General features: G+C 39.4%; 8 protein-coding genes across 8 annotated transcripts; 5 read left to right on the top strand and 3 right to left on the bottom strand.

Moving 5' to 3' along the window:
* Positions 1-1,034: 1,034 nt before the first annotated feature.
* MONOS_16974 (uncharacterized protein) lies at positions 1,035-1,805 on the top strand (the record flags this gene model as incomplete). The annotated part of the gene is made up of 2 exons (XM_067869853.1): positions 1,035-1,219; positions 1,526-1,805. The coding sequence occupies 2 exons, from the start codon at positions 1,035-1,037 to the stop codon at positions 1,803-1,805; spliced, it is 465 nt and encodes a 154-aa protein (XP_067735333.1).
* Positions 1,806-4,982: 3,177 nt separating this feature from the next.
* Positions 4,983-5,306, bottom strand: MONOS_15952 (uncharacterized protein; the record flags this gene model as incomplete). Its single annotated transcript, XM_067868857.1, has 1 exon — positions 4,983-5,306. One exon carries the CDS (start codon positions 5,304-5,306, stop codon positions 4,983-4,985), a length of 324 nt encoding a protein of 107 aa, XP_067735332.1.
* A 3,534-nt stretch (positions 5,307-8,840) lies between these two features.
* Positions 8,841-9,144, top strand: MONOS_16973 (uncharacterized protein; the record flags this gene model as incomplete). Its single annotated transcript, XM_067869852.1, has 2 exons — positions 8,841-8,892; positions 8,960-9,144. 2 exons carry the CDS (start codon positions 8,841-8,843, stop codon positions 9,142-9,144), a joined length of 237 nt encoding a protein of 78 aa, XP_067735331.1.
* A 5,450-nt stretch (positions 9,145-14,594) lies between these two features.
* On the top strand, positions 14,595-16,013 carry MONOS_16972 (uncharacterized protein; the record flags this gene model as incomplete). Its single annotated transcript, XM_067869851.1, has 4 exons — positions 14,595-14,649; positions 14,910-14,994; positions 15,061-15,388; positions 15,717-16,013. 4 exons carry the CDS (start codon positions 14,595-14,597, stop codon positions 16,011-16,013), a joined length of 765 nt encoding a protein of 254 aa, XP_067735330.1.
* Positions 16,014-16,268: 255 nt separating this feature from the next.
* MONOS_16971 (uncharacterized protein) lies at positions 16,269-17,712 on the top strand (the record flags this gene model as incomplete). The annotated part of the gene is made up of 4 exons (XM_067869850.1): positions 16,269-16,369; positions 16,632-16,861; positions 17,315-17,570; positions 17,664-17,712. 4 exons carry the CDS (start codon positions 16,269-16,271, stop codon positions 17,710-17,712), a joined length of 636 nt encoding a protein of 211 aa, XP_067735329.1.
* A 1,999-nt stretch (positions 17,713-19,711) lies between these two features.
* On the bottom strand, positions 19,712-19,990 carry MONOS_16970 (uncharacterized protein; the record flags this gene model as incomplete). Its single annotated transcript, XM_067869849.1, has 1 exon — positions 19,712-19,990. The coding sequence occupies one exon, from the start codon at positions 19,988-19,990 to the stop codon at positions 19,712-19,714; it is 279 nt and encodes a 92-aa protein (XP_067735328.1).
* Positions 19,991-21,307: 1,317 nt separating this feature from the next.
* Positions 21,308-21,946, bottom strand: MONOS_15418c2 (uncharacterized protein; the record flags this gene model as incomplete). The annotated part of the gene is made up of 1 exon (XM_067868293.1): positions 21,308-21,946. The coding sequence occupies one exon, from the start codon at positions 21,944-21,946 to the stop codon at positions 21,308-21,310; it is 639 nt and encodes a 212-aa protein (XP_067735327.1).
* A 2,071-nt stretch (positions 21,947-24,017) lies between these two features.
* Positions 24,018-24,521, top strand: MONOS_15417 (uncharacterized protein; the record flags this gene model as incomplete). The annotated part of the gene is made up of 1 exon (XM_067868291.1): positions 24,018-24,521. The coding sequence occupies one exon, from the start codon at positions 24,018-24,020 to the stop codon at positions 24,519-24,521; it is 504 nt and encodes a 167-aa protein (XP_067735326.1).
* Between the last annotated feature and the right edge of the window lie 1,960 nt (positions 24,522-26,481).

The raw sequence follows: 26,481 nt of genomic DNA, 5'->3' as shown, positions 1-26,481 counted from the left end.
TGAGGGCATACTCGATGGTAGCACATGGGGTTTGTTGGGGTCTGCCACAGGCATCAGCATCAGTTCCGCTGTTAGAAACGATTTTGTTCTGAGCAATGAGAGGGAGCCAGCCATTATACACTGCATTGTCAGCCGTTCCTTGATTCCACACTCTTTGTGTTGGAGTTGTTGAGCCACAATTCTCAAACGGAGATTGAGTGATTGCATTGCCACTGAAGAACACATCGTTTCCTCTGCCATTTGTGGCAGTGTTTCCATCGAAGAAACAGAATGTGATGAATTTGAACCCGCTCATCCAGGAATAAGTTGAAAGAAAATAAATGGCAGCACCTCCATATGTCGAAGAAGCAGTTAATTTATTGTTTATGAATTGGCAATCATTAACAAAAAATTGATTTGGCTTATTTACAGGAGGATTTGAAAATGTTAGAGAACCAGCAGAATTACCACCAGAATTTGCAATGCACTTGCATTTGGAAAATAGAAATTGAAAATTTGTATAATCATTTCCTAGAGCAAAATACCAACCAGTTCCGCACCAGTTTGTTATTGAACAACTTTCCACTCTGTTTTCTGAGAATGTCCAAACAGAATTTGATCGTGGACTTGTAGCATGGACTGCTCCTCCATGGGCAGCTGTACAGCTTGTGAAATTGGATTTTGTGATATCAATTTTTAACAAACTATTGCAATATAACGCTCCGGCATGATCGCTTGCCGAACATTTGTTGAACGAACAAGAAGTGATTGTGAGGTTTGCATTTGCACAATAAACATAAAGCGCTCCTCCATGGACAGCTCCACCAGTTGTATCTTTCCATTCGCACCATTCAAATTTGTGGCTGTTCAGATCAAAAGAATCCAGTCTTCCAGGTTTCGCTCTTTGAGATTCAGTTCCAACATGTACAACAGCAGCATTTGGTGAAGATCGTGTTTGGTGAAGAAAAGAGGCATTGAATGCAGAGAGAGAAGTGGATGGGCTGTTGAGGTTGGGGAGGACAGCACCATCGATGGGGTTGTGGGTGTGGATAAAGATGGTTGAGTGGATGGAAAGAGATGAGCGAAGGGAGAAGGAGGGGATTGAATTGGTGTTGGTATTGGTGTTTGTGGAAGAGAGGGAAGAGGAAGAGGTGGTTGAGGTGAATGGATTGAGTGAGTGTGAGGGAAGGGATGGAAGTGATAGAGGGGATTGGGGAGATGAGATGTTGGAGAAGAGGGTGTTTGAGAGATGGAGATTGAGGTGGATTTGGAGGTGAGGATGGGATTGGTGATGGATATGGAGAGGGGAAGGGAAAGAGGAAATAGAAGGGGAAAGGGAAGGGGAAGAGGAAGAAAAAGAAGAGGATGAGGATGAGGATGAGGAAGATGAAGGAGAAGGGGAAAGGGAAGGGGAAGGAGAAGGGGATGGGGAAGAGAGGGAAGAAGGAGAAAAAAGGAAGGGCTGGACGAGGGAGACGAATGAGGAGAAAGAGGAGTGAGAGATGGAGAAGGAGGCAGGGATTGGGGAGTGGGCATGTGGGAGGAGATTGTTTGGGGTGGAGAAGAGGGGGAAGGAGAAGATGGCTGGTTGGTGGGTGGTGAGGGAGAAGTTTGTGAGGGCGATGGAGGCATGGGCAGAGAGGAAGAGGGGGCAGTGGTGGTGGTGGTGGCTGTTGGTGAGGGAAGGTGGGTGGATGGTGCAAGTGGAGGAGCAGATGGAGGCAGTTGAGTGGTGTTGGGCAGTGAGGAGTGGGCAACCAGCGAGGGGGATGATGTTGAGATGGGTCACACACAAGGAGGTGTTGATGAGGGCGAAGCTTGTCTGAGCACCACAGATGTGATTTCCCGATGCATGCTCCACCTTGTCTGGGCGAGCGCCTCTGATGATGCTGTTTGCGATGTTCTCTCCACGAACCAGATTTATGGTGAGGAATGCAGCGAGTATTTGAGCTGATACTGTGATCCTAATCATTTTCAAACTGTGATGCAATTTGATTGGAATGAATATGGATGAAGGCTTAATTGGTGGAAAGGGGAGAGATGCAACGTGAAGCGAAAATCGAAGAGGAAATCTTATGAATCGTTGATAATATTGTTAAATTGCTTGCTTTTGTGCATGTGGATAACAATTTATTTCTTGTTTGCATTCGTTTCTCTCGCGTGCGCTCAATTTTTATTCGGAAATTAAATAGATTTTTTTGAAACAATTATTTTTCGGCTGAAGAATTCATTTTGATGAATAATTTGATGATTTATTTTCATGAAAGATATAATTTCGATATTGCAGATAATGCCCCAACAATCTCCTCTATTAACTTGAGAAATGGTTGAAATGTATGTATTTGGAAATGTGAGAATCTGAAAAAAATATTGGCATCTCAAATAAATACAAACTGTTTCGAATCACAGCCAATGACTGACAAACAACAGTTGATGATTTGAAAAGAAATGTTTTTTAATCAAAAAACTATAATCCACCGAAACATTTTTTTTTCTTTTTTTGAAATCCACAAATTTGGAAATTAATCTGTGAAATACAAAATTCAACTTTATTTTTAATGAAAACTAAAAAAAGAAAACAAGTGTGTGAGAAAAAAATAACATTTATAATAAATTATGAATAAACGAACAACGAAATGTATTTGTGGTGCTTCAAATATCCGAGGAGCTTTCGAAACAGTTGAGACTGCTATCGCACATATTTTTATTCAAAAGTCATTTTCTCAAAAAATTTTATCAGAATTTCTTTGATGAATAAATCTTCTGAGAAAATCAGTTTTATTTTGGTTGAATGTCAGAAACGGAGTTTGATTTCATGTATTGATAATACTCGTGAAATTGATGAAAATTTTGAATTTCTTCTTCGATTTTTAAAAAAACAGATCTGAGAACAATATTTCTTTCAATAAACATTCACTTTTTCATCCCAAATGAAATTCTGGAATGAATGAGATAATTGGAGATTATTTTTGAAATCATAACTTTTTTCGGTGAAAATACTTTTTTCTTCAATAATTGTTTTTCATATTAATGATTCAATAACTGTTTTTACATTATTTATTTTTCAAAATTGTTTAACTTATCTTTCAAAATTATTCAAATTCAGCATTTTTTTCAAAATTTAATTTGTGAAAAATAGGTTTTTGGATGAATGTTTGAAAGTGATGATGAATTAATATTCAGTTAACATTTGAAAAAAAGGATGAGAAATTGAACCTCGATTTTTATTGTTTGTGAATTAACTCGAAAATTTCTGATTTTTCGGGAAAAAATCATCTTCATGAAAATCAGATAATTTTCAAATGAATTCACCTCACATTATTCGATAACACATTTGTGAATTGAAGGAATTAATTAGCATCAATTCAAAATGCTGAAAACAAAAAATTTTCACATCTGAATAAATCTATCAATGCACTTTCGGAATTCTTGATGTATTATTCATTGCTTTATGGAATATATTAAAATATCAATATCTTTTATTGAAAGAATTGTGCGCAATTTCACGATGTGATGTGAATTCATTTGAAAATTATCTGATTTTCATGAAGATGATTTTTTCCCGAAAAATCAGAAATTTTCGAGTTAATTCACAAACAATAAAAATCGAGGTTCAATTTCTCATCCTTTTTTTCAAATGTTAACTGAATATTAATTCATCATCACTTTCAAACATTCATCCAAAAACCTATTTTTCACAAATTAAATTTTGAAAAAAATGCTGAATTTGAATAATTTTGAAAGATAAGTTAAACAATTTTGAAAAATAAATAATGTAAAAACAGTTATTGAATCATTAATATGAAAAACAATTATTGAAGAAAAAAGTATTTTCACCGAAAAAAGTTATGATTTCAAAAATAATCTCCAATTATCTCATTCATTCCAGAATTTCATTTGGGATGAAAAAGTGAATGTTTATTGAAAGAAATATTGTTCTCAGATCTGTTTTTTTAAAAATCGAAGAAGAAATTCAAAATTTTCATCAATTTCACGAGTATTATCAATACATGAAATCAAACTCCGTTTCTGACATTCAACCAAAATAAAACTGATTTTCTCAGAAGATTTATTCATCAAAGAAATTCTGATAAAATTTTTTGAGAAAATGACTTTTGAATAAAAATATGTGCGATAGCAGTCTCAACTGTTTCGAAAGCTCCTCGGATATTTGAAGCACCACAAATACATTTCGTTGTTCGTTTATTCATAATTTATTATAAATGTTATTTTTTTCTCACACACTTGTTTTCTTTTTTTAGTTTTCATTAAAAATAAAGTTGAATTTTGTATTTCACAGATTAATTTCCAAATTTGTGGATTTCAAAAAAAGAAAAAAAAATGTTTCGGTGGATTATAGTTTTTTGATTAAAAAACATTTCTTTTCAAATCATCAACTGTTGTTTGTCAGTCATTGGCTGTGATTCGAAACAGTTTGTATTTATTTGAGATGCCAATATTTTTTTCAGATTCTCACATTTCCAAATACATACATTTCAACCATTTCTCAAGTTAATAGAGGAGATTGTTGGGGCATTATCTGCAATATCGAAATTATATCTTTCATGAAAATAAATCATCAAATTATTCATCAAAATGAATTCTTCAGCCGAAAAATAATTGTTTCAAAAAAAATCTATTTAATTTCCGAATAAAAAATTGAGCGCACGCGAGAGAAACGAATGCAAACAAGAAATAAATTGTTATCCACATGCACAAAAGCAAGCAATTTAACAATATTATCAACGATTCATAAGATTTCCTCTTCGATTTTCGCTTCACGTTGCATCTCTCCCCTTTCCACCAATTAAGCCTTCATCCATATTCATTCCAATCAAATTGCATCACAGTTTGAAAATGATTAGGATCACAGTATCAGCTCAAATACTCGCTGCATTCCTCACCATAAATCTGGTTCGTGGAGAGAACATCGCAAACAGCATCATCAGAGGCGCTCGCCCAGACAAGGTGGAGCATGCATCGGGAAATCACATCTGTGGTGCTCAGACAAGCTTCGCCCTCATCAACACCTCCTTGTGTGTGACCCATCTCAACATCATCCCCCTCGCTGGTTGCCCACTCCTCACTGCCCAACACCACTCAACTGCCTCCATCTGCTCCTCCACTTGCACCATCCACCCACCTTCCCTCACCAACAGCCACCACCACCACCACTGCCCCCTCTTCCTCTCTGCCCATGCCTCCATCGCCCTCACAAACTTCTCCCTCACCACCCACCAACCAGCCATCTTCTCCTTCCCCCTCTTCTCCACCCCAAACAATCTCCTCCCACATGCCCACTCCCCAATCCCTGCCTCCTTCTCCATCTCTCACTCCTCTTTCTCCTCATTCGTCTCCCTCGTCCAGCCCTTCCTTTTTTCTCCTTCTTCCCTCTCTTCCCCATCCCCTTCTCCTTCCCCTTCCCTTTCCCCTTCTCCTTCATCTTCCTCATCCTCATCCTCATCCTCTTCTTTTTCTTCCTCTTCCCCTTCCCTTTCCCCTTCTATTTCCTCTTTCCCTTCCCCTCTCCATATCCATCACCAATCCCATCCTCACCTCCAAATCCACCTCAATCTCCATCTCTCAAACACCCTCTTCTCCAACATCTCATCTCCCCAATCCCCTCTATCACTTCCATCCCTTCCCTCACACTCACTCAATCCATTCACCTCAACCACCTCTTCCTCTTCCCTCTCTTCCACAAACACCAATACCAACACCAATTCAATCCCCTCCTTCTCCCTTCGCTCATCTCTTTCCATCCACTCAACCATCTTTATCCACACCCACAACCCCATCGATGGTGCTGTCCTCCCCAACCTCAACAGCCCATCCACTTCTCTCTCTGCATTCAATGCCTCTTTTCTTCACCAAACACGATCTTCACCAAATGCTGCTGTTGTACATGTTGGAACTGAATCTCAAAGAGCGAAACCTGGAAGACTGGATTCTTTTGATCTGAACAGCCACAAATTTGAATGGTGCGAATGGAAAGATACAACTGGTGGAGCTGTCCATGGAGGAGCGCTTTATGTTTATTGTGCAAATGCAAACCTCACAATCACTTCTTGTTCGTTCAACAAATGTTCGGCAAGCGATCATGCCGGAGCGTTATATTGCAATAGTTTGTTAAAAATTGATATCACAAAATCCAATTTCACAAGCTGTACAGCTGCCCATGGAGGAGCAGTCCATGCTACAAGTCCACGATCAAATTCTGTTTGGACATTCTCAGAAAACAGAGTGGAAAGTTGTTCAATAACAAACTGGTGCGGAACTGGTTGGTATTTTGCTCTAGGAAATGATTATACAAATTTTCAATTTCTATTTTCCAAATGCAAGTGCATTGCAAATTCTGGTGGTAATTCTGCTGGTTCTCTAACATTTTCAAATCCTCCTGTAAATAAGCCAAATCAATTTTTTGTTAATGATTGCCAATTCATAAACAATAAATTAACTGCTTCTTCGACATATGGAGGTGCTGCCATTTATTTTCTTTCAACTTATTCCTGGATGAGCGGGTTCAAATTCATCACATTCTGTTTCTTCGATGGAAACACTGCCACAAATGGCAGAGGAAACGATGTGTTCTTCAGTGGCAATGCAATCACTCAATCTCCGTTTGAGAATTGTGGCTCAACAACTCCAACACAAAGAGTGTGGAATCAAGGAACGGCTGACAATGCAGTGTATAATGGCTGGCTCCCTCTCATTGCTCAGAACAAAATCGTTTCTAACAGCGGAACTGATGCTGATGCCTGTGGCAGACCCCAACAAACCCCATGTGCTACCATCGAGTATGCCCTCACTGGCTTCATTTCCCTCCTCCAAGACGCCTCTCTCACCCTCCTTTCCTCAATATTTGTTCCAACTCAAACACTCACCTTCAGCGCGGTTTACACAAAAACAACAGGAAATAATGACTTTTTTCTGATTTCTTTATGATTCCTTCCATTTTCTTATTTTCACCATTTTCCATATCATAGAAAAATTCATAAGCTATCATAGCTTTTTCAATTGGAGTATATATCATCATTATTTTTTTCAGAAATCCATAACATCAACAAGACAAAAATATTTCTTCGTCATTACCTCATCTAATTTTTCTTCTCCATCAACTACAAATTAAGCTCATGAAAAAAGATTCATTGCTGTCGTATCTTCAAAATACATTTCTTCAAGCATAGCAACAATCTCTTCAAAAATATCTGTTTCTTTTATCACTCCCATTTCTCCCTTTTTGAGCGCTGCAGACGCACTTATTTCATAGAATTATCCTTCGATTATTGATCTTCCTGAAACAACCGCTTTCTCTCTTTGTTTCATCTTCTGCGATATATTGAAGGCGCATGTAATAATGCAACCTCTCGAAGATCATCCACATAATCGTTCGTTCCAAATAACGTCTTCTGCCCTGCTCCTTTTGTTTTCTGTGAATTCTTTCAATCTCAAAATGAATTATGCAGAGGCAACCTTCATGGATTGTGCACCCGATGATCGGCTTTTCTTGGTTTGATATTAAATCACTTCCGTTGACATACAATTTCAGCTGATATTCTGCGATAGAATAAATAATCCTTTTGTGCTTCCGAAAAGAAAATAAAAGATGACGCTTGGCCCTGAATTCGATGAGAATTTGAATGAAATGGAAATGACAATTTTTTGTTGTTCGTCGAAGAAGGCTGGTGAAAAAGAAGACGATTTTAATGAAATGAAATCAATTCGTTCAAATTACCTTTTTTCATCATCAAAATTGTGAATGAAAAATGAAGACTAGTTCAGTGATTGATTGAAGAGATGAAGGGAAGTAAATGAAATAATTTTTTATTCAATTCAGCGACTCTGCCGAATTGAGCTGTATAAATGCACTCGACATACGAGCATCCGATACGAAGTGAGAAGAAGAAGAAGCAGAATATGCATGTGGAGATGGAGAAATCTCAAAAACTTCAATGATTTTTCCGTGGAAATATGTTAGAGTGATTTATATGATGTTGCCGATGAGATAAAACATTGTATTTGATAAGTTGCCTTCAAGAGGAATATGAAAACCCTCATCGCAAAATCTATTGCAATAGATTTTTGTAAATCAACAATGTTGGTTTTCCAAAAATCATTGATTCCTTTGGGCAATTTCCCTTCCTTTCCCCTCGGAAATAGAAAATGAAAATATCTCTCAGTTCTTTCTTTTTTTTCTTTGTTATTTTCCTCTTCCGTTCAGCCCTCAATATTCTCAGAAAATATCAATCCATTCATTTTCTTCACCTTTCACAGTCTCTTCCAAAATATCTTCTCACCTCCTTTCTTCTCTCATAAAAGCGCTCCTCTTTCAAGCCTTTCAACATTTCTCAATTTTCCTCTTCTTTCAAGCTTTTACCCTCTTTTCCTTCTCTTCCAAATTCCATTTCTCCAATTTGTCTCAAATATCTTCCTCACCATCCTCAGCCACTTCTCTACATATTTACTATATTATCTTCTCAAAATCCCCACCCACTCTTCCCCACCCCTTTGTCTCAGAATTTCTTTCATTCAAAAACCCCTCTTGAAATATTAACATTCCAAAAACCACTCAACTCCCACCCCCTGCCACAAAAAATATTCTTCCATCTCTTCTCTGCCCCATATCCCTCATGTGCCTGGTGTTGATGAGATAAACCTCAAATACTGTTTTGTATCGTTGAGAATATTATTAAAGGAGATGATCATGCCAAAAACAGAAAAAACCCCTTTGGACATCCACCACGATGTGCTCGAACTGAAAAGACCCTCCAGTGAGACATACAATGTATTTTGAGGAGATGCATTCCATGCTGTATTCAACCATTCTGAGACTGAAATAAAGAGATTGATTTATTTTTTGAATGATGATGGCTGTGGAAATGAGTGTGTTTAACAAAATGCAATCGATGCGCAGTTTGGTATTTATTAATTTTTCTATATATGAATATTTATCTGTTGATTGTTTTTGTGTTGTTTTCAGGGCAGGAGGCGGAAAAGAATGAAAATGAACTAAAGCGGGATATCTCGTTGTGCAGGGTGACCACCGAGTTGGGAGAGCGAATTCATATGGAAAGTGCCCAGGGTGAAGGGATTGGGAAGGGAATTGGAGATGATATTTTCAGACGAAAAACAAGGATATTTTTCAATGAGAAAGATGGAATTTGAGTTAAATACATAAATCTCACATTTTTCAGAAGAGCAAGAAATCGATGCATTTGATGGAGAAACAACTGATGGAAAGGATGATTTGCGAATCAGATGATGAAACACTTGAAAAAGGAAGGAATAATGAAATTGAATTGAAGAAAATAGTTGCCAATGGGATAAAAAACAGAAAATTGCCTTTAAAAATAGGTTCTGAAGGTTTGCTGTTATTATTATTTTTTTGAAGTGATTATTTATTTTTTTGTTCAGGATGTTGAAAGAACGAGGGATTATATGGCTTTGAAGAATAAAAAGAAAAGCAAGGAAGAAAAATGAAATGAAGATTGATGAAATTCAAGATATTTCGAAGATGCCTGGCATTAACCTTTGGCGAAGAATTATTTTTGAGGAAAGAAGATTTTTTTGAGAAAGAGGGGATGTTAAAGAAGAAGAGACGGAATGAAAAAGGGATTTACATAGCTTTCCAATTTTTTGTTGGCGAGGGGGATGATAGAGCTGAATGTTTGATGGATTTGGAGGATCTTATATGCAGGAAAAGATACAAAAACGGAAGAAGAAAGAAGGAAAAGATTAATTCTGCGAAAATTTTTGTTTTTATTTATTAGCATTCGCCTTCACATTTTTCAGCAGCCGATCATCTTGTGCAATTCCTGCATCATCATCTTCTTCTTCCAATGTATAGATGTCATTTCATATCGCACAATTTCTTCTTCTTCTTCTTCTTCTTCTTCTTCTTCTTCTTCTTCTTCTTCTTCTTCTTCTTCTTCTTCTTCTTCTTCTTCTTCTTCTTCTTCTTCTTCTTCTTCTTCTTTTTCTTCTCCTTCTTCTCCTTCTCCTTCTCCTTCTTCTTCTTCTTCTTCTTCTTCTTTTTCTTCATTCACGCCATTTGATTGAATTTCTTCATATTTTGCGTCTTCACAAGAGATTGTTAGAGAAATGAAGAAAGATATTTTTGAAGAAATGAAACAGGAACAGAAACGAGAAGAAAATAGAAAAGAAAATAGAAAAGAAAATAAATAGAATGATGAGAATGAAGATAGTTAGGAGAGTTTAGAGAGCATGATGAATGGAAATATGATTGAGAGAATTGAAGAGATTTTTTTTTTTGAATGAAAAGAAGAAGATATTTGGAAATGTAGTTTGAGAAGGAAATTTGATTTGAGAAGAGAAGAAACAGGAATTTACACAAAGAAATGTATTTGGATAAACAGAGGATAAATTTGAATGAAGAAATAACAAATAGGGGTAAATGACGAAATGCAGAAGAAATCAAAAGTTTTGAATAAATGAGTCAAAGAAGGAATGAGAGGAGAGGAGATGATAGAGAAAGAAAAAATAAGAGATGGAAGCAGGAAAAGCATTTCATTGGAGAATTTGGAAAGAAAAGCTAGAATCGGTCATTTTTTTTCAGCGTTTTCAGATTGTCCATTATTATACACTCTTTTTGTTGGGGTTGTTGAACCACAATTCTCAAATGGAGATTGAGATATGGCATTGCCACTGAAGAAAACATCGTTTCCTCTGCCATTTTTGGCGGTGTTTCCATCGAAGAAGCAGAATGTGATGAATTTAAACCCGCTCATCCAGGAATAAGTTGCTGTGCAACACAGCGCAGCGCCACCATAGGAAGTTGATGAACTTGTCAATTTGTTGTTTATGAAATGGCAATCATTAACTAAAAATTGATTTGGTTTATTTTGTGGAGGCCAATAAAATGTTAATGATCCCGCAGCATCACCATCTGAGTTTGAAATGCACTTGCATTTGGAAAACAGGAATTGAAAATTTAACTGATTATTATTTAGTCCAAAATTCCAACCAGTTCCGCACCAATTTGTGATTGAACAACTTTCCACTCTGTTTTCTGAGAATGACCAAACAGAGGATGACTGTGGCCAAGCTATGCAATTTGCCCCTCCATGGGCAGCTGTACAACTTGTGAAATTGGATTTTGCGATGTTCACATTTAACAACAATTCACAATATAACGCTCCGGCATGATCACTTGTTGAGCAATTTTCAAAAGAGCAGGAAGTGATTGTGAGATTTGCATTTGTACAACTAACATAAAGTGCACCACCATAACTTGATCCACCAGTTGAATCGTTCCATTCACACCATTCAAAGAGATAGCTATTCAAATCAGTAAAGGACAATCTTCCAGGTTTCGCTTTTTGATTTTCGGATCCGTTATATTTCACAGCAGCGTTTGATAAAGAGCGTGTTTGGCTGAGAAAAGAAACATTGAAGGTAGAGAGAGAAGTGGATGGGCTGTTGAGGTCGGGGAGGATGGCGCCATCGATGGAGTTGTGGGCGTGGAGGAAGAGGGTTGAGTGGATTGAGAGGGATGAGTTGGAGGATTTTATTTGTCAGAAGAACTCAGTGTTGAAAAACAGGAAATTAACGATTTCTTCGAACATCTCCTTTGTTATTTGTTTTCATTTATCTTCACAATTCTCAATCTTCGATCAACTCATTCTACTAATTCATCGTCTTCATTGTCTTCTTCTTATTTTGAGTTATGATATCACACGGCTTCTTCTACGACTTTTGCATCTTCTTCGCCTTCGTATTCTTCTTCGTATTCTTCGCCTTCTTTGCTGATATCATCATTAGGCATTTGATTAATTTGAACTTTTAGCGCTGACAGAACAGCATCATTTTCTGTTAGCGAAGGGAAAGGCAGGGATCTTGCAAAAAGGGAGTCAATTGACTTTGAGGGAATGTAATTCTATTGATTGGCTTGAAAGTATCTGTCATAAATATTGCAATTTGGATTATTATCTCCTTGTGAAGTCAACTTGTTAAGTAAGATATAATATTCAGTCTGCAACGTCATATGGAACCTTCTCATATTCTTCATCGGAAAAATCATATGGTTCTTCATGGATTTCATTATTTCCATTTTTATTTTCCTTTTTTACTATCTTCTTCGTCTTATTCGTCGATCTTTGACTATTTTGCCGCTCCCTCTCGCTTGACATTGGGGCAGAGCATCCTCATTCGGAAATATTATGCATTTTCTGTCAGCAGAAATACCACATGAGCCAAAAATTGTTTCATTTGCATTTCCTCCTCTCAACATATCAATAGCTGGATGATTTGTATTTCCATTCAAGTTATTTGTGACAAAAAGTCGATTTGGGCCAATATCAGTTTTTTCATTCTTGTTAAGTTCTTCTTCAACGCCTTCTTCAATGAGCAACAAAAATGTTACAATTTTCTTCAGATGCATCTCCCGTGGAATTCGAAGTCAAACATTGCCATCAATTTACTATTCAGAAAGCCAAGGCAAACATTTGTTCTGGGATGAAACATCAGCTGAAATTAAATAGCAATAGAGGTGATTTTGAATGGAGAAAAGCAGAAAAGGAGGAACACAATCAGAAAAGGAGGACGATTTCGCCTTTTTCATTTGGAAGCTGAAGCATGAGCTGAAAACAGAAAGAGCTTTGAAACAATTCTTTTATGAAATGGATGGGTTTCAAAATAGCCTTCGGCAGATTTCACAACTTCAAAACCACAACAGATTATTGAAAATGAAATGAGGAAGAAAAGGAATTGAGAGGAAAAGGCATATTTGGAGAAAAATTGTATGAGATTCTTGCTCTAATTGGATAAGAACAAGTTGGAATAAGAAAGTCGAGGAAATAAATGTTTTTGAAGAACTTTCTGATATGATCGAAGAAACGAAAATGGAAAATTGCTTTTAACAATGAGCTTTATTTTCATTTGATGAAGAAAAGAAAATAGATGAAGAAATGACGAAGAAATGTTTTTATATGAGCGGAGATTAAAGATTGATTGAAAAAAAATAAACTTCTGATGAAAAGAAGATGAAAGCTTAAGGATTTTTCTGTGAAATGGAAAATGCTCAAAATTACTAAATGGAAGAAATTCTCACGAAATCAGAAAAAAGTTACCATTTCCATTGATTTTTGTGTAAACCGCGCTGAAGGTGAGTGTTTGAGTTGGAACAAATGTTGAGGTGAGGAGGGTGAGGGAGGCGTCTTGGAGGAGGGAAATGAAGCCAGTGAGGGCATACTCGATGGTAGCACATGGGGTTTGTTGGGGTCTGCCACAGGCATCAGCATCAGTTCCACCATTTGCAACGATTTTGTTCTGGGCGATGAGGGGGAGCCAGCCATTGAAAGTTTCATTGTCTGCTTCTCCATTATTCCATACTCTTTTTGTTAAAGTTGTTGATCCACAATGCTGGAAAGGAGATTGAGATATGGCATTGCCACTGAAGAACACATCGTTTCCCCTTCCATTAGTTGCAGTGTTGCCATCGAAGAAGCAGAATGTGATGAATTTTACTCCATCCATCCATGAAAAAGGAGGATAAAAACACATTGCAGCACCTCCATATGTCGAAGAAGCAGTCAATTTGTTATTAATGAACTGGCACTCATTGATTGAAAATTGACTTGGTTTATTTTGTGGAGGATTATAAAATGTTAAAGAACCAGCAGAATCTTTTCCAGAATTTGAGATGCACTTGCATTTGGAAAACAGGAATTGAGCATCTGAGGGCATGTAATAGAGGGAAAAGTACCAACCAGTTCCACACCAATCTGTTATTGAGCAACTTTCCACTCTGTTTTCTGAGAATGTCCAAACAGAATTGGATTGAGGATACCCTACATAAACAGCCCCTCCGTGTCTCGCCTGGCAGTTCAAAAAGTTGGATTTTGAAAAATTGACTTTTAACAAATATATGCAGTATAATGCGCCTCCTTCACCATTTCCTGTGCAATAGCAATTGTTAAATGAGCAAGAAGTGATTGTGAGATTTGCATTTGTACAAGAAACACAAAGTGCACCTCCTGCAGAAGATCCACCAGTTGAATCATTCCATTCGCACCATTCAAAGCGATGACTGTTAACATCAAAGGAATCCAGTCTTCCAGGTGTTTTTCTATCAGTTTTAGTTCCAATATACGCCTTTGCAGCATTTGATGAAGAGCGTGTTTGGTGAAGAAAAGAGGTGTTGAAGGCAGAGAGAGAGGTGGATGGGCTGTTGAGGTTGGGGAGAATGGCACCATCGATGGGGTTGTGGGTGTGAATGAAAATGGTTGAATTGAATGCGAAAAATATTTGGAGGATTTTGTTTGTCAGAAGAATACGCAATAATAAAAGAGGAGAAAAAAATAGAAATTTCAACGAGACTCACTGTTTTTATTTGTAATTATTTGCATTCACAATTCTATGCCTTCAATAACCTCATTCAATGACCTTCTTTTTCTCCTTCTCCTGCAAACATATCAACAACATATTATACAACTTCTTCTGCTTCATCATCAAAATTTGCTTCATCAAATTGTATTTCTTCGCATTCTGCATCAGTGTGAGAGATAAAGAGAAAAATGAAGAAGAAACGAAGATTCTTGTTTGAGCAAGAATATTTTGTTATGAAGATGAAAATGTGTTTTATGTGAGAAAGGGAAATGAAGGCAGGCAAGAAAACTCACACAAAGCCAGAGAAGATATTTATCGTCTGGAGTTAGAGCGAAATTGACTTCATCTTTTGAGAAAGGAATGACAAACATTTTGCGGAAAGTATCTGATGCCTCATGGCTTCTGTGGGATTTTTGCCTTAATCCAACGGAATGAGCAGATGAAAGCAACTGCAGCTTTTTCCATTTCTGAATTGATCTTTTCACATATTCCTCATCTAATTCATCTGATGCAAGACCAGAACGATTATTCATTCATCATCAGCATAACTTCTTCATCTTCTCATTTCAACTCAACTTTTTAAGAAACCCTGTTCCATCTGTTTCCATCACTTGAGAACGGAGAGCTTTCACAGCTGGTTGATCTTTCTGATCCGAATGTGGATGTTGTGTTTGTGTCATAAGAGGAGCTGTTGCATGACACGAAAGCCTATTTCAAAAAGCTTCTTGTTTCCAGGGCAGCGCAGCAGTCGTCTCTTCGCTCAGCGCCTTCGTCTTCTTCGTCTGCTAAAGAATTCCGGAGGCGGAGAAGCGAAGAGAAGAAAGTGACAGGAGATGATAAGCCATCATCAGCACCTGCGATTGACCCTTCGGATGCGTCGGCTGTGGCTGCGTCATACACGTCTGCAGGAGCGATGGATGATATCGAGAGGCGGCTGCGGATTGTGGTGCCAGAGGCGGCTGGGGTGTATGGGCGGCACATGCCGCTGTCGCTGCAGCAGCTGCTGTCGCCACGGGCGCTGCAGACGCTTCGAATGATTTGTTGTGGCTCGGCGGGCGGTGCTGTATGGGGGTGTTGTGTGTGCACACGATGTGGCGCTTTCGACGATGCTTTCGGTTCCGCTGGTGGCACCGCTTCCGTCGCTTGCAGCGTCTGTGGGAACGAAATCGGGGAGCAAGCGGATCTTTGCAGCGCCAGACGCGAATGCTTTCCCGTCGATCTACGATCTGTTTGACCCGTCGCTGCAGATATGGAGATCACAACAGTCGAGGCGTGTGGAGGTGAAACTGGACGACGAAATGATGGGGCGAGGGATTGAAGTGCGTGAAGTGGATAAGAGAATGGATGCGGTTTGGTTGAGGATGGAGGATATGGTTCTGTTGCCTGAGGAGATTGTGCTGGTGGTGCTGGAGGAGCGGGAAGAGGCAGAGGAAGGTGATGTGAATGAAGTGAAAGGCGGGTATCCGGCAGCGCACAGAGAGTTTGTGGAGAGAATCAAAGAGAACCGGGGGAAGCTGGAAGAAGCGATGGCGCCACTGGTTGTGGAGGCGCTTGGGATGAGTGGGCTGAGGTTTGTGAAGGCGGAGACATGGACAGAGATTTTTTTCAGAGAGGCGCCTTTCACAAATGCTGAACAATGCTTTCACTTTGCGTGCCTGCTGTGCAACATTGGAATACACGAGAAATAAGAATGTTACAGCAGGAAAAGAATATGAGTGTTTGAGTATTTCTTCAGTGAAAAGTCGAATTGAAATGACTGAAGATGTGGAGCAGTTGTAAATATCAGTTGATCATTTGACAGTAATTGAGGAAAAAGGCAAATTCGATGAAGAAGTTGGGTGAGAAAATTGTTTGTTTTGTGTTGAGTGAAAAGAATAAGAAGAAGGGAAAAAGAAGGAGAGAAGAAGAGGGAAGTGAGTTGGCTGACATAGCTTGTTAGTGATATGGAAAGCTTTTGTGTATTCCATAATGTGATGCAGAGCGAGAGAGAATGGGTTGAGCGGATGTTGGCCAATGCAGCAACAGCCGTGGCGACGATGGAGTTGTGAAAGAATTCAATGAAAATACACATTTTCTTTGCTTTTCTCTGCGCTTGTGCTTTGTTGCGGCCAGAAGGGTTGCTTGTGTGTGAAGTGTGTTTCCTCGAAATTTCTGTTTTTTTGAGACAAATAATGAAAATAACAAATATTTTTTAATTTAATTTAATTTTATTTATTTTTCCTTATGTGTGAAATTTCTTTATTGAAGGAAAAAGCCTTTTTATTTTATAACATATATTTTCTTCTGTATTGTTTGGTTTATGCCAGATTCCTTTCCAGAGAAGCATTCAAGAAGCGCATCAAGGCTTGCCAGCAGGTTTATGAAAAGGCGAAAGAAGCAGAAACCGAGTTGAGTGGGATCATCTGCTGGCCTTCTCTTTGGGCCATGCTTCGATGGGCAGTCTTCTTCCACGATGGCAGGGCTGATTGGAGAAGGTGGGCAGAGGGGATGGGCGAGATGCATCTGATTGAAGGGATCTGCTCTTCAAGCAGGATCGGTGTGGAACAGGAATGAAAGCTGGGCAAATGGAAGTGAATATGGAGAAATTTACGGAAGGACAGAAGGAATGAAGGAACGAATGGCGATAGGCGACAGACGAAAGGGAAAAAAGAAAAGGAAGGAGCCAGCGAAGATCATTCAACTGAAGAAGAACGAAGAAGAGGACTGAAAGCAGACGGCGGGTGGGCTTGGAGTTGCATGTTCAGCGCATTGGAAGCTGGTGTGTGCTGTTTGTGTGCTTTCGGAATGGTTGGTGGAGTGAAACGGTTGTGCACTGCGGGAAGTGGGTGATTGCGCCTTCTTGCCTCGGAAGCAGCCTTTTTTCCTGTGGGAATTTGCAGTTTCAGCAGTGCGCGTTGCATGAAGTGTGAATGCTTCTGGAGGTGGGAGGGGAGCAGAATCAGATGGCGGTGGACTGTTTGTGGGGGTTTCTGGCCAAAAAAAAAAAAAGCAGCCGGGGCAAAGTGTGGAAGTGTCTTTTTTTTCAGAGGAGGCACAGATGGAATAGAGAGCGGGTTGCATGTGTGTGGGAGAGGATTGAAAATCAAAAGGAAAGAGAAGCAGAAATGGCAAAGCAGATGCGGGGGTTGGGGCAGGCATTTCTTCTCTGAGCTTGCCGGCATGCAGCGGCCGTGGATGTTCGTTGGGAGAACAAGCAAAAAGAGGGATGAAGAAAGATGGAAGAAGAAGAAGACGAAGAAGAAGAGGTTTGAAGCAATGGCAAATATTATGATTATTTATTTATTTATTTATTCATTTATTTGTTTGTTTGTTCATTCATTCATTTTTGCCGAATGCAGATGTCGATTGCTCATTTCTGTCGAGCGTGCGATCCAAAAAGGAATATGACAGAGGTCAATTAATCCGTTGTGTGTTCCATTTGTTTAATTCCAGCGTTATTAAACAATATCTCATTTTTTCTTTTTCTTTTTCCTTTTTTTTTTTTTTTTTGAAAATGATAACCCCTTTTGACGATCCCTTTGGCTTCATAGAAATATTCAAAGGCTTCGAAATGAAGAAATAAAAGCGGAGATTTCCAGAGTCCTCTAATTATGAAGTCTAACGCCAAGGGTGCATCTGTTACCCATTTGCAACGATGCACAAAGATGGAGCAGCAAATGAAGATACCAAGGCAGTCGATCTTAATTTCTTTTTGCCTCAACGATTTTTCGATCAAAGAAATGACGGGCTATTGGGCAAAGAGGGGGGGAAAAATGAACGGTGCAAATTTGGGTTGCTTGCTCACAAGGCATATCGAGTCTTGAGCATTTGCTGGAGACAGAAACGAAACGAAACGAAACGAAAAGGGGAAAAAAATAAATAAATAGAAAAAGGAAAAAGGAAATTGAAGATTATGAAGTATTTTTGCCTGGTGGCGGAGCAACAGCCAGAATATTACGTTGATTTTTGTTTCATGAAAAGGGTGTGGATGCAGTTGATGAGATGGAGAAGGCACTCACGACTGAATGCAAATGCTAATTCTGTTGAACGAGCGTATCGCCTTGCTGCTTTCAGACAGTTTTGGTATTTCTCTGTGCAAGCTAAAAAGCCGGAGTTGCTCAAAGGCATTGCAGATGAGCCGGGGTGCTGTAATTTAGCAAGAAGGTGGTTGCAATGCTTTTCACCGAAATGGAAGCTTATGTGCGGCTGTAAAGGATCATCATACCCAAAAGCCATCGTGTCATCTCGGCCTTTGCTGTTTTGGCTGTCGGGGGGAGCATGTTGTGAACCACGAAATTTCATGCCTGTTTGAGGGCAAGTGCAATGCTGCCGAGACGCAACATACGAGGAGCATTGTCCAGGAAAGCATTGACCAGATGATGCATGCGAATGGAAAAGGGCATCTGGGCAATCAGAAAGAACGCAAGCGGAACAAGCGGAAGGAGGTGTGGATGCTGAGGTTAGATTTGTGTGACATAATTATTAATTTTAAGTTTCAGGGTTCGTGTTTAAGGGCTTGCAGCTGGTTTATTCAAATTGATGCGATATTGTTTCATTTGCTACACTTTTTTCCCCCCTGGAAAGTTCGATCAAAGGCAGAAACAATTATAAAGAGGGTTGCATGGAAGATTGGGCAAGGGCTGTGCCATTTTCGTTCTGATGAAATTCCTGTTTGAAGCATTGGCACATGGTCAATGCAGTTATTATATATTTTTTTGGTGGGAAAGAAGCATCACTCGCTGGAAATGGTTTTATTTTACAAGAGATTCGTGCCATTGAAAGAAAACTGCAGCTCTGAAGAAAACGCTTTTGCTGCTGTCTTCATCATTGCCATTGCCACTGCTATTGCCATTGCCACTGTTGTTTCGTTTTGGGGGAAATGAAATGCAGATTTTCCTGTGCATTATTCTTTTTCCCCCTCTTTATGCACCAAATGCGTTATTGCGAATTTTTAACGAGCAATTGAGCACACATTGGAACTGCATGTTGATGGCACAGCCAATCAAGAGATCATTTATCTGTCTGAAGACTTTTGACATGTTCTGCTCATGATGATGCCAAGCAAACACAAATGAAATGCCAAAAACTCTGCGATTTACCAGCTGGAAGCAGCCAATCCTTAAAATGCGAACTTCAAAGATGAGAGCGCGAATTCTACACAGCCAAAAAAGCTAAGTGCTCGGCATAAAGCAAACTCCGCTGTTTGTTTTACGCAGCCATCAGAGAAACTCTTTTTTTTTTCTTTAGAAAAAAAGGTTTATAATGTTCATGAGCTTTGCTGTTAGCTTTTCTGATTTCGGAATCGCAGTGTCAAGTCTGTATCTAGTTTTGCCAAGCTTAATTGCCTCGTTTTTGAAGTCAACTGAGCCCGTGGCTGTTAGATTCGGCTGCCTCAAGCAAAAAGTGGCTAACGAACTTTGTAATGAGCTTGAGAAGAGAACAAAGCCCAGCTGCAATTAGAAACGCAATTCATCGCAATATTGCGGAAAGCAGGACATTGGGCAATCTTCGCATCTGGCCATTCCCCATCAAAAATCCTTTGCTCTGCAGACTCGATTTCGCATCCCGCAAACAGGACGTGAAGCGTCAAACGCTCGCGCTGAATCAAACACGCCGATGCCACAGCAGTCTTTCTTGGTGCACTTTTTGCTGTTCTGTTCGTCAGCTCAGACGTCTTCCGCTGCATGCAGTCCTTTTATATTATCTTCATTATCCTCAAAATCGGGCAAGGGCGATAGAGAATCTCAGTTGCTTTCATTTACCGATGAATAATCGGAATATGTTATGGCAATGGCAAAGACTAAAGTCGATGAAGTGCCAGAATTGATAAAAAAAGTCGTCTGAACGAAGTGCGATTCAAAAAGTTTTTATTCGAAAGACAATGTAATGCAATGAGTCGGATTTTGAAGAGAGAAAAAAACCATGGCCCCTGCTCTTCAAACGAGCGAAGCGCCCTCATTTGCGACTCAGAACAAGAAACGAGCATCGGGGGGTTCTGTCCATTTCAAAATGAAAATTGTGATTTCTTTATCATTTCTTGTTCTGTGAACCAGCATGAACAGCGAAGCCAACAAATCCACAATCAGCTTCTCGAGTTGCAGCGAAAATACCAACACATTTGCTGGACTTGCATTGGCAAGGTGGTTGGGCTCAGTTTCTCATCCTCGTGAGGGCTGTTCCTGCGCCACAGGTATCAATTGTTGGGGTGTGCGAAATGGATTACGATGCTCATTTCTGTGTTCTTGCTTCTCATTCTTTTTCACCAGCCTTCTTCGACGAACAACAAAAATTGTCATTTCCATTTCATTCAAATTCTCATCGAATTCAGGGCCAAGCGTCATCTTTTATTTTCTTTTCGGAAGCACAAAAGGATTATTTATTCTATCGCAGAATATCAGCTGAAATTATATGTCAACGGAAGTGATTCAATATCAAATTAAGAAAAGCCGATCATCGGGTGCACAATCCATGAAGGTTGAATCTGACTTTTTTTCATTTGGAAGCTGAAAGAATTCACAGAAAACAAAAGGAGCAGGGCAGAAGACGTTATTTGGAACGAACGATTATGTGGATGATCTTCGAGAGGTTGCATTATTACATGCGCCTTCAACATATCACAGAAGATGAAACAAAAAGAGAAAGCGGTTGTTTTAGGAAGATCAATAATCGAAGGATAATTCTATGAAATAAGTGCGTCTGCAGCGCTCAAAAAAGGAGAAATGGGAATGGCAAAAGAAATTGAAAGTTTTGAAGAGCTTTCTGATATGCTTGAAGAAATGCATTTTGAAGAGAAGAATAATAGAAAGCATTCCTAAAAGCAACAAGCGGAATTTGCATTTGATGAAAAGAAAAAATTAGATGAAGAAATGACAAAGAAATATGTTTAATGCGATCCGATGTGAGACTTCTCAAAAGAAAAGTGATGATATGTTCTCTTGTTGAAAAGAAGATGAAAATTCATGAATGCAAAGTGAAATGAAAAGCCATCAGAATTAGAAGAAATTTATATGAGAATTAGAAAAATAATATCGCATACAGTGAATTTTGTATCGACCGCGCAGAATGTGAGAGTGTTTGTGGGAGTGAAAGTGGAGATGAGAAGAGAGGGGGAGGCATCGCTGAAGGGAGCAATGCATCCGAGAGCATACTCCACTGTGGCGCATGGGCTTTGCTGTGCTTTGCCACAGGCATCAACATCACTTCCATTGCTGGCAACGATTTTGTTCTGGCTGATGATTGGAAGCCAGCCATTATATTCAGCGTTTTCAGCTGTATTGTTGTTCCACACTCTTTTTGATTCTGTTGTTGAACCGCATTGCTGGAATGGAGATTGAGTGATGCTGCTGCCATTGAAAAACACATCATTGCCCCTGCCATTTTCTGCTGTATTTCCATCGAAAAAGCAGAATGCGATGAATTTTACTCCATTCATCCAATCATATGTTCTTGTGCAGCACAGCGCGGCACCACCGTAGATAGTTGGATTTTCGACTTTATTGCCGATGAACTGACACTCGTGGAGCAAGCACTGATTTGGTTTTTGTGGCGGAAGCCAATTGAATGTTACTGCTCCAGCCGCATCACCACCAGTATTTGCAACACATACACAATTTTTGAACAAAAATTTTGCATCTGGTGGCATGTCGTCAAGGGCAAAAAACCAACCAGTTCCGCACCAGTTTGTTATTGAACAACTTTCCACTCTGTTTTCTGAGAATATCCAATCAGAATTTGATTGTGGCCAAGCTATACAATTCGCTCCGCCATGGGCAGCTGTACAATTTGAGAAATTGGATTTTATGATATCAATTTTTAACAAATTTCCGCAAAACAACGCTCCTGCATGATCGCTTGTTGAGCAATTGAAAAAAGAACAAGAAGTGATTGTGAGATTTGCGTTTGTGCACTCGACATGAAGTGCTCCGCCCCAATCACTTCCACTATTTGAATCATTCCATTCGCACCATTCAAAGCGATGACTGTTAACATCAAAGGAATCCAGTCTTCCAGGTTTAGCTCTTTGAGATTCAGTTCCAACATGCACAACAGCAGCATTTGGTGAAGAGCGTGTTTGGTGGAGAAAAGAAACATTGAAGGTAGAGAGAGAAGTGGATGGGCTGTTGAGGTTGGGAAGGATGGAACCATCGATAGGGTTGTGGGTGTGGAGGAAGAGGGTTGAGTGGACAGAGAGGGGTGAGACGGAGGATTTTATTTGCCCGAAGAACACGCAAAAATGGAAGAAGAAAACAAGAAAAAATGATTTCAGCTAACATCTCCATTGTTGTTGGTTTTTATTTATTTTCACAATCCACAGTGTCCAATCATTTCTTCAATTCAGTCATCGTTGCCTTCTTCTTCACCTTCTTCACCTTCTTCTTTGTTTCTTGATCTCATTTCGAGTTGAAACAGAGCATCGACCTTCAAATGCCTTTATGTCATTCTATTTGGCAGAGCCGCCATGTGATCCAAAAATTATTACATTCATATTTCTTCCTCTCAACGACCGTTCACCAAATGCGCCTTCATTTCATTTTTCATTCATTATTCTGATGAGAAAAAAGCCATCTGGACGATTCATTTCATTCAAATTGACTTCTTCTTCTTCGATTAGAAACAAAAAATGTTTTTGCATTCGTTTCATTCAACTTTCGTCAAATTCAGGGATAAGCCTCGTCTTTTATTTTCTTTTCGGAAGCACAAAAGGATTATTCATTCTATTACAAAATGTAGCCAAATTTAAATAGCAATAGAGGTGATTTCGAGTCGAAAAAAGCTGATCAGTCGGAGCGAAATCAAAAAAGGAGGACGATTTTGCCTTTTTTATTTGGAAGCTGAAAGAGGCGCAGATAAAAAGAAAGAGTATTAGAGCAATTCTTTTATGAAATGAATGAGCTCAAAAATAGCGTTCGGCAGGTTACACAACGTCACACGCCTTCAATATGTCGGAGAAGATGAAACGATGAGGGAAACATATTTATTTGAAAAGGCATATTTAATGGATAATTCTATGAAAGAAGAGAATAAATTCCCGACAAGCAATGTTGATTTCATCAAATGCACATATGAGATGTTTTCTTCTATTTTGTGTGCCTTCTCTTCAAATATCTTCGACTTTGCCTTCATTTGTACATAAATTCACAATTTGTCTGCTCATTCAATATTATTTACCAACTTTCTTCACCTTCTTCAGAAAGCCCATTGCATTGCGTGTGCTCTTGCAGGGCATCTTTGATAGCCAACAACGCATTGCTTTGATGCCAAGTATGTTTTCCATATGTTCGTCATAAGCTGAATGCCCGTTGAGAAATATGAACAAATCGACATTCCAATCACCGAATGCTTCTGTTCTGTCATGTCCAACAACCGAGTTGTCTTTCTGAGTGATGTTTCCCATGAAGGCGAACAAGGGCTCTTTCACAGAAGCGACAAATGATTCACACACAAAATACACATCTCTTCCGACACTGGCCTTGTTGGCTGAAAACACGATATTGGTGATGGAAAAGGTTGTGGATGACACTTCTGAATCATCGTTGTACTCGATCATGAGAGCACCGCCTCTTCCTCCAGAACTTGTATCATCGCTCACAGAGCAGCTGGAGAAGGTGGAGTTCCTCACAGAAAATGTGTTGGCAGTGGAAGATGAGGCGAATGAGATGCACCCGCCATTGGTGGCAGTTTGTTGGCTCAACTGTTCTGAGTTGATACTGGTGATGGTGCAGTTGGCGAGGGAGAGGGAGAGGGCAGGGGAGGTGGCAGAGGAGAGGACACAACTGGTGGGGGTGGTAGTGGAGGTGATGCCGGTGATGTTGGAGGAGTTGAGGGTGAGAGGATTTGTGAGGGAGGTGAGGTGGAAGATGCTTTGGCTGTTGAGGGGGAGACTGGTGATTGCTGTGTGGTTGAGGGAGAGGGAGCCAGCAGTGAGGAAGAAGAGGGGTGTTTTGATTGTTATGGAGGTTGTTCCGGTGATGGTGGTTGTGTTGAGGTTGAGGGAAGGGGAGTTACCGGAGAGGTGGAAGAGGATGGGGGTGATGGGGTTTGATGAGTTGTGGGCGATGGCGAGGGCAGAGACTGTGAGGGAGCCCTGTGTTTGTTGGAAGAGGGCAGACGAGGCAGATGGATCTAGTGAAGAAGATGTTGATAATGATGAAAATGATGAAAATGATGAAAGAGATGATGTTGATTGTGATGAGTGTGAATGTGAGTTTTGTGGTTGAGGAATGCCACTGGAGGCGATGGTGGTGGCAGTTGTGCCATTTCCAGTGATTTTAGTGTCAACCGCGCTGAAAGTGAGTGTTTGAGAAGGAACAAATATTGAGGTGAGGAGGGTGAGGGAGGCGTCTTGGAGGAGGGAAATGAATCCGGTGAGGGCATACTCGATGGTGGCACATGGGGTTTGTTGGGGTCTGCCACAGGCATCAGCATCAGTTCCATTGCTGGCAACGATTTTGTTCTGGGCGATGAGGGGGAGCCAGCCATTATACACAGCGTTATCATCTTGTCCATTATTATACACTCTTTTTGTTGGAGTTGTTGAGCCACAATTCTCGAATGGAGATTGAGTGATATCACTTCCGTAAAAGAACACATCGTTTCCCCTTCCATTAGTTGCAGTGTTGCCATCGAAGAAGCAGAATGTGATGAATTTTACTCCATCCATCCATGAAAAAGGAGGATAAAAACACATTGCAGCACCTCCATATGTCGAAGAAGCAGTCAATTTGTTATTAATGAACTGGCACTCATTGATTGAAAATTGACTTGGTTTATTTTGTGGAGGATTATAAAATGTTAAAGAACCAGCAGAATCTTTTCCAGAATTTGAGATGCACTTGCATTTGGAAAACAGGAATTGAGCATCTGAGGGCATGTAATAGAGGGAAAAGTACCAACCAGTTCCACACCAATCTGTTATTGAGCAACTTTCCACTCTGTTATCTGAGAATGTCCAAACAGAATTAGGTTGATTGCAATACAAATAAGCAGCTCCTGCATGAGCAGCTGAACAGCTTGTGAAATTGGATTTTGCGATATCAACTTTTAACAAATAATCGCAATATAACGCTCCTCCATGATTCGTATTTGAACAATTATCGAATGAGCAAGAAGTAATCGTGAGATTTGCATTTGTACAACTAACATAAAGTGCACCGCCAACACTTGATCCACTGCTTGAATCATTCCATTCACACCACTCAAATTGATAGCTATTCAAAGCAGTAAAGGACAATCTACTTAATTCTTTTCTTTGAGATTCAGATCCAATATATTCAACAGGATCATTTGGTGAAGAGTGTGTTTGGTGGAGAAAAGAAGCATTGAAGGCAGAGAGAGAAGTGGATGGGCTGTTGAGGTTGGGAAGGATGGCACCATTGATGGGATTGTGAGTGTGGAGGAAGATGGTTTAATAGAAGTATTTCACTTGCAAGAAAAACACACAAAAATGAAAGAAGAAAACCAGAAAAAATGATTTCTCCGAAACTCTCTGTTTTTATTTGTTATCATTTGCCCTCACAATTTAGCAATTTATTGTCTCATTCATTGACCTTCTTCTTCTCCTTCTCCTTCAAACATATCAACAACATGTCACACAATTTCTTCTTCGACTTTATCATTCACTTCCCAATTTTTAATTCTTCATCAATTGCTTCAGCCGCAGAGATGATAAGAGAAACGAAGAAGAAACGAAAAAATTTTGCAGTTGAAGGAAAAACTTTCAAATAAAATTTAGAGGAAGAAGAATGAGAGAAGAGGCGAAAAAGAAAGCAAATGAAGAGTCTATTTTGAAAGAGGATTCAGAAAGAAAATGGATTAGAAGGATTATGCAAATTTTTTGAATGAAAAGACGAAGATGGAAGGAGAGAAGATTCGGGTTGGAAATTAAATTTGAGAAGAGAAGGAATCAGCAATTAACGCAAAGAAAAGCATTTGGATAAACAGAGGATAAATTTGAATAAAGAAACAACAACAAACAAGGCAGGGAGATGCAATTCAGAAGAAATTAAAAATATGATTAACGAGAGAAAAGAAGGAATATGAGGAGAAGCGAGGGGAAAAAATAAAATAAAAATAAAATTGGAAAAGAAAATATAGTGAGAAAAGCTTTTTGTTAGAAGAATTAGTTAAGAAAAGATGAGAGAGCCAGCCATTGTACTCGGTATTATCAGCTGTTCCTTG

This window comes from Monocercomonoides exilis, assembly GCF_001643675.1.
Source record: "Monocercomonoides exilis strain PA203 chromosome Unknown scaffold3-2548433, whole genome shotgun sequence".
Classification (NCBI taxonomy): Eukaryota; Preaxostyla; order Oxymonadida; family Polymastigidae; genus Monocercomonoides; species Monocercomonoides exilis.
Note: the sequence above shows the minus strand (reverse complement) of the source record. Positions and strands in the feature narration are given on the sequence as shown.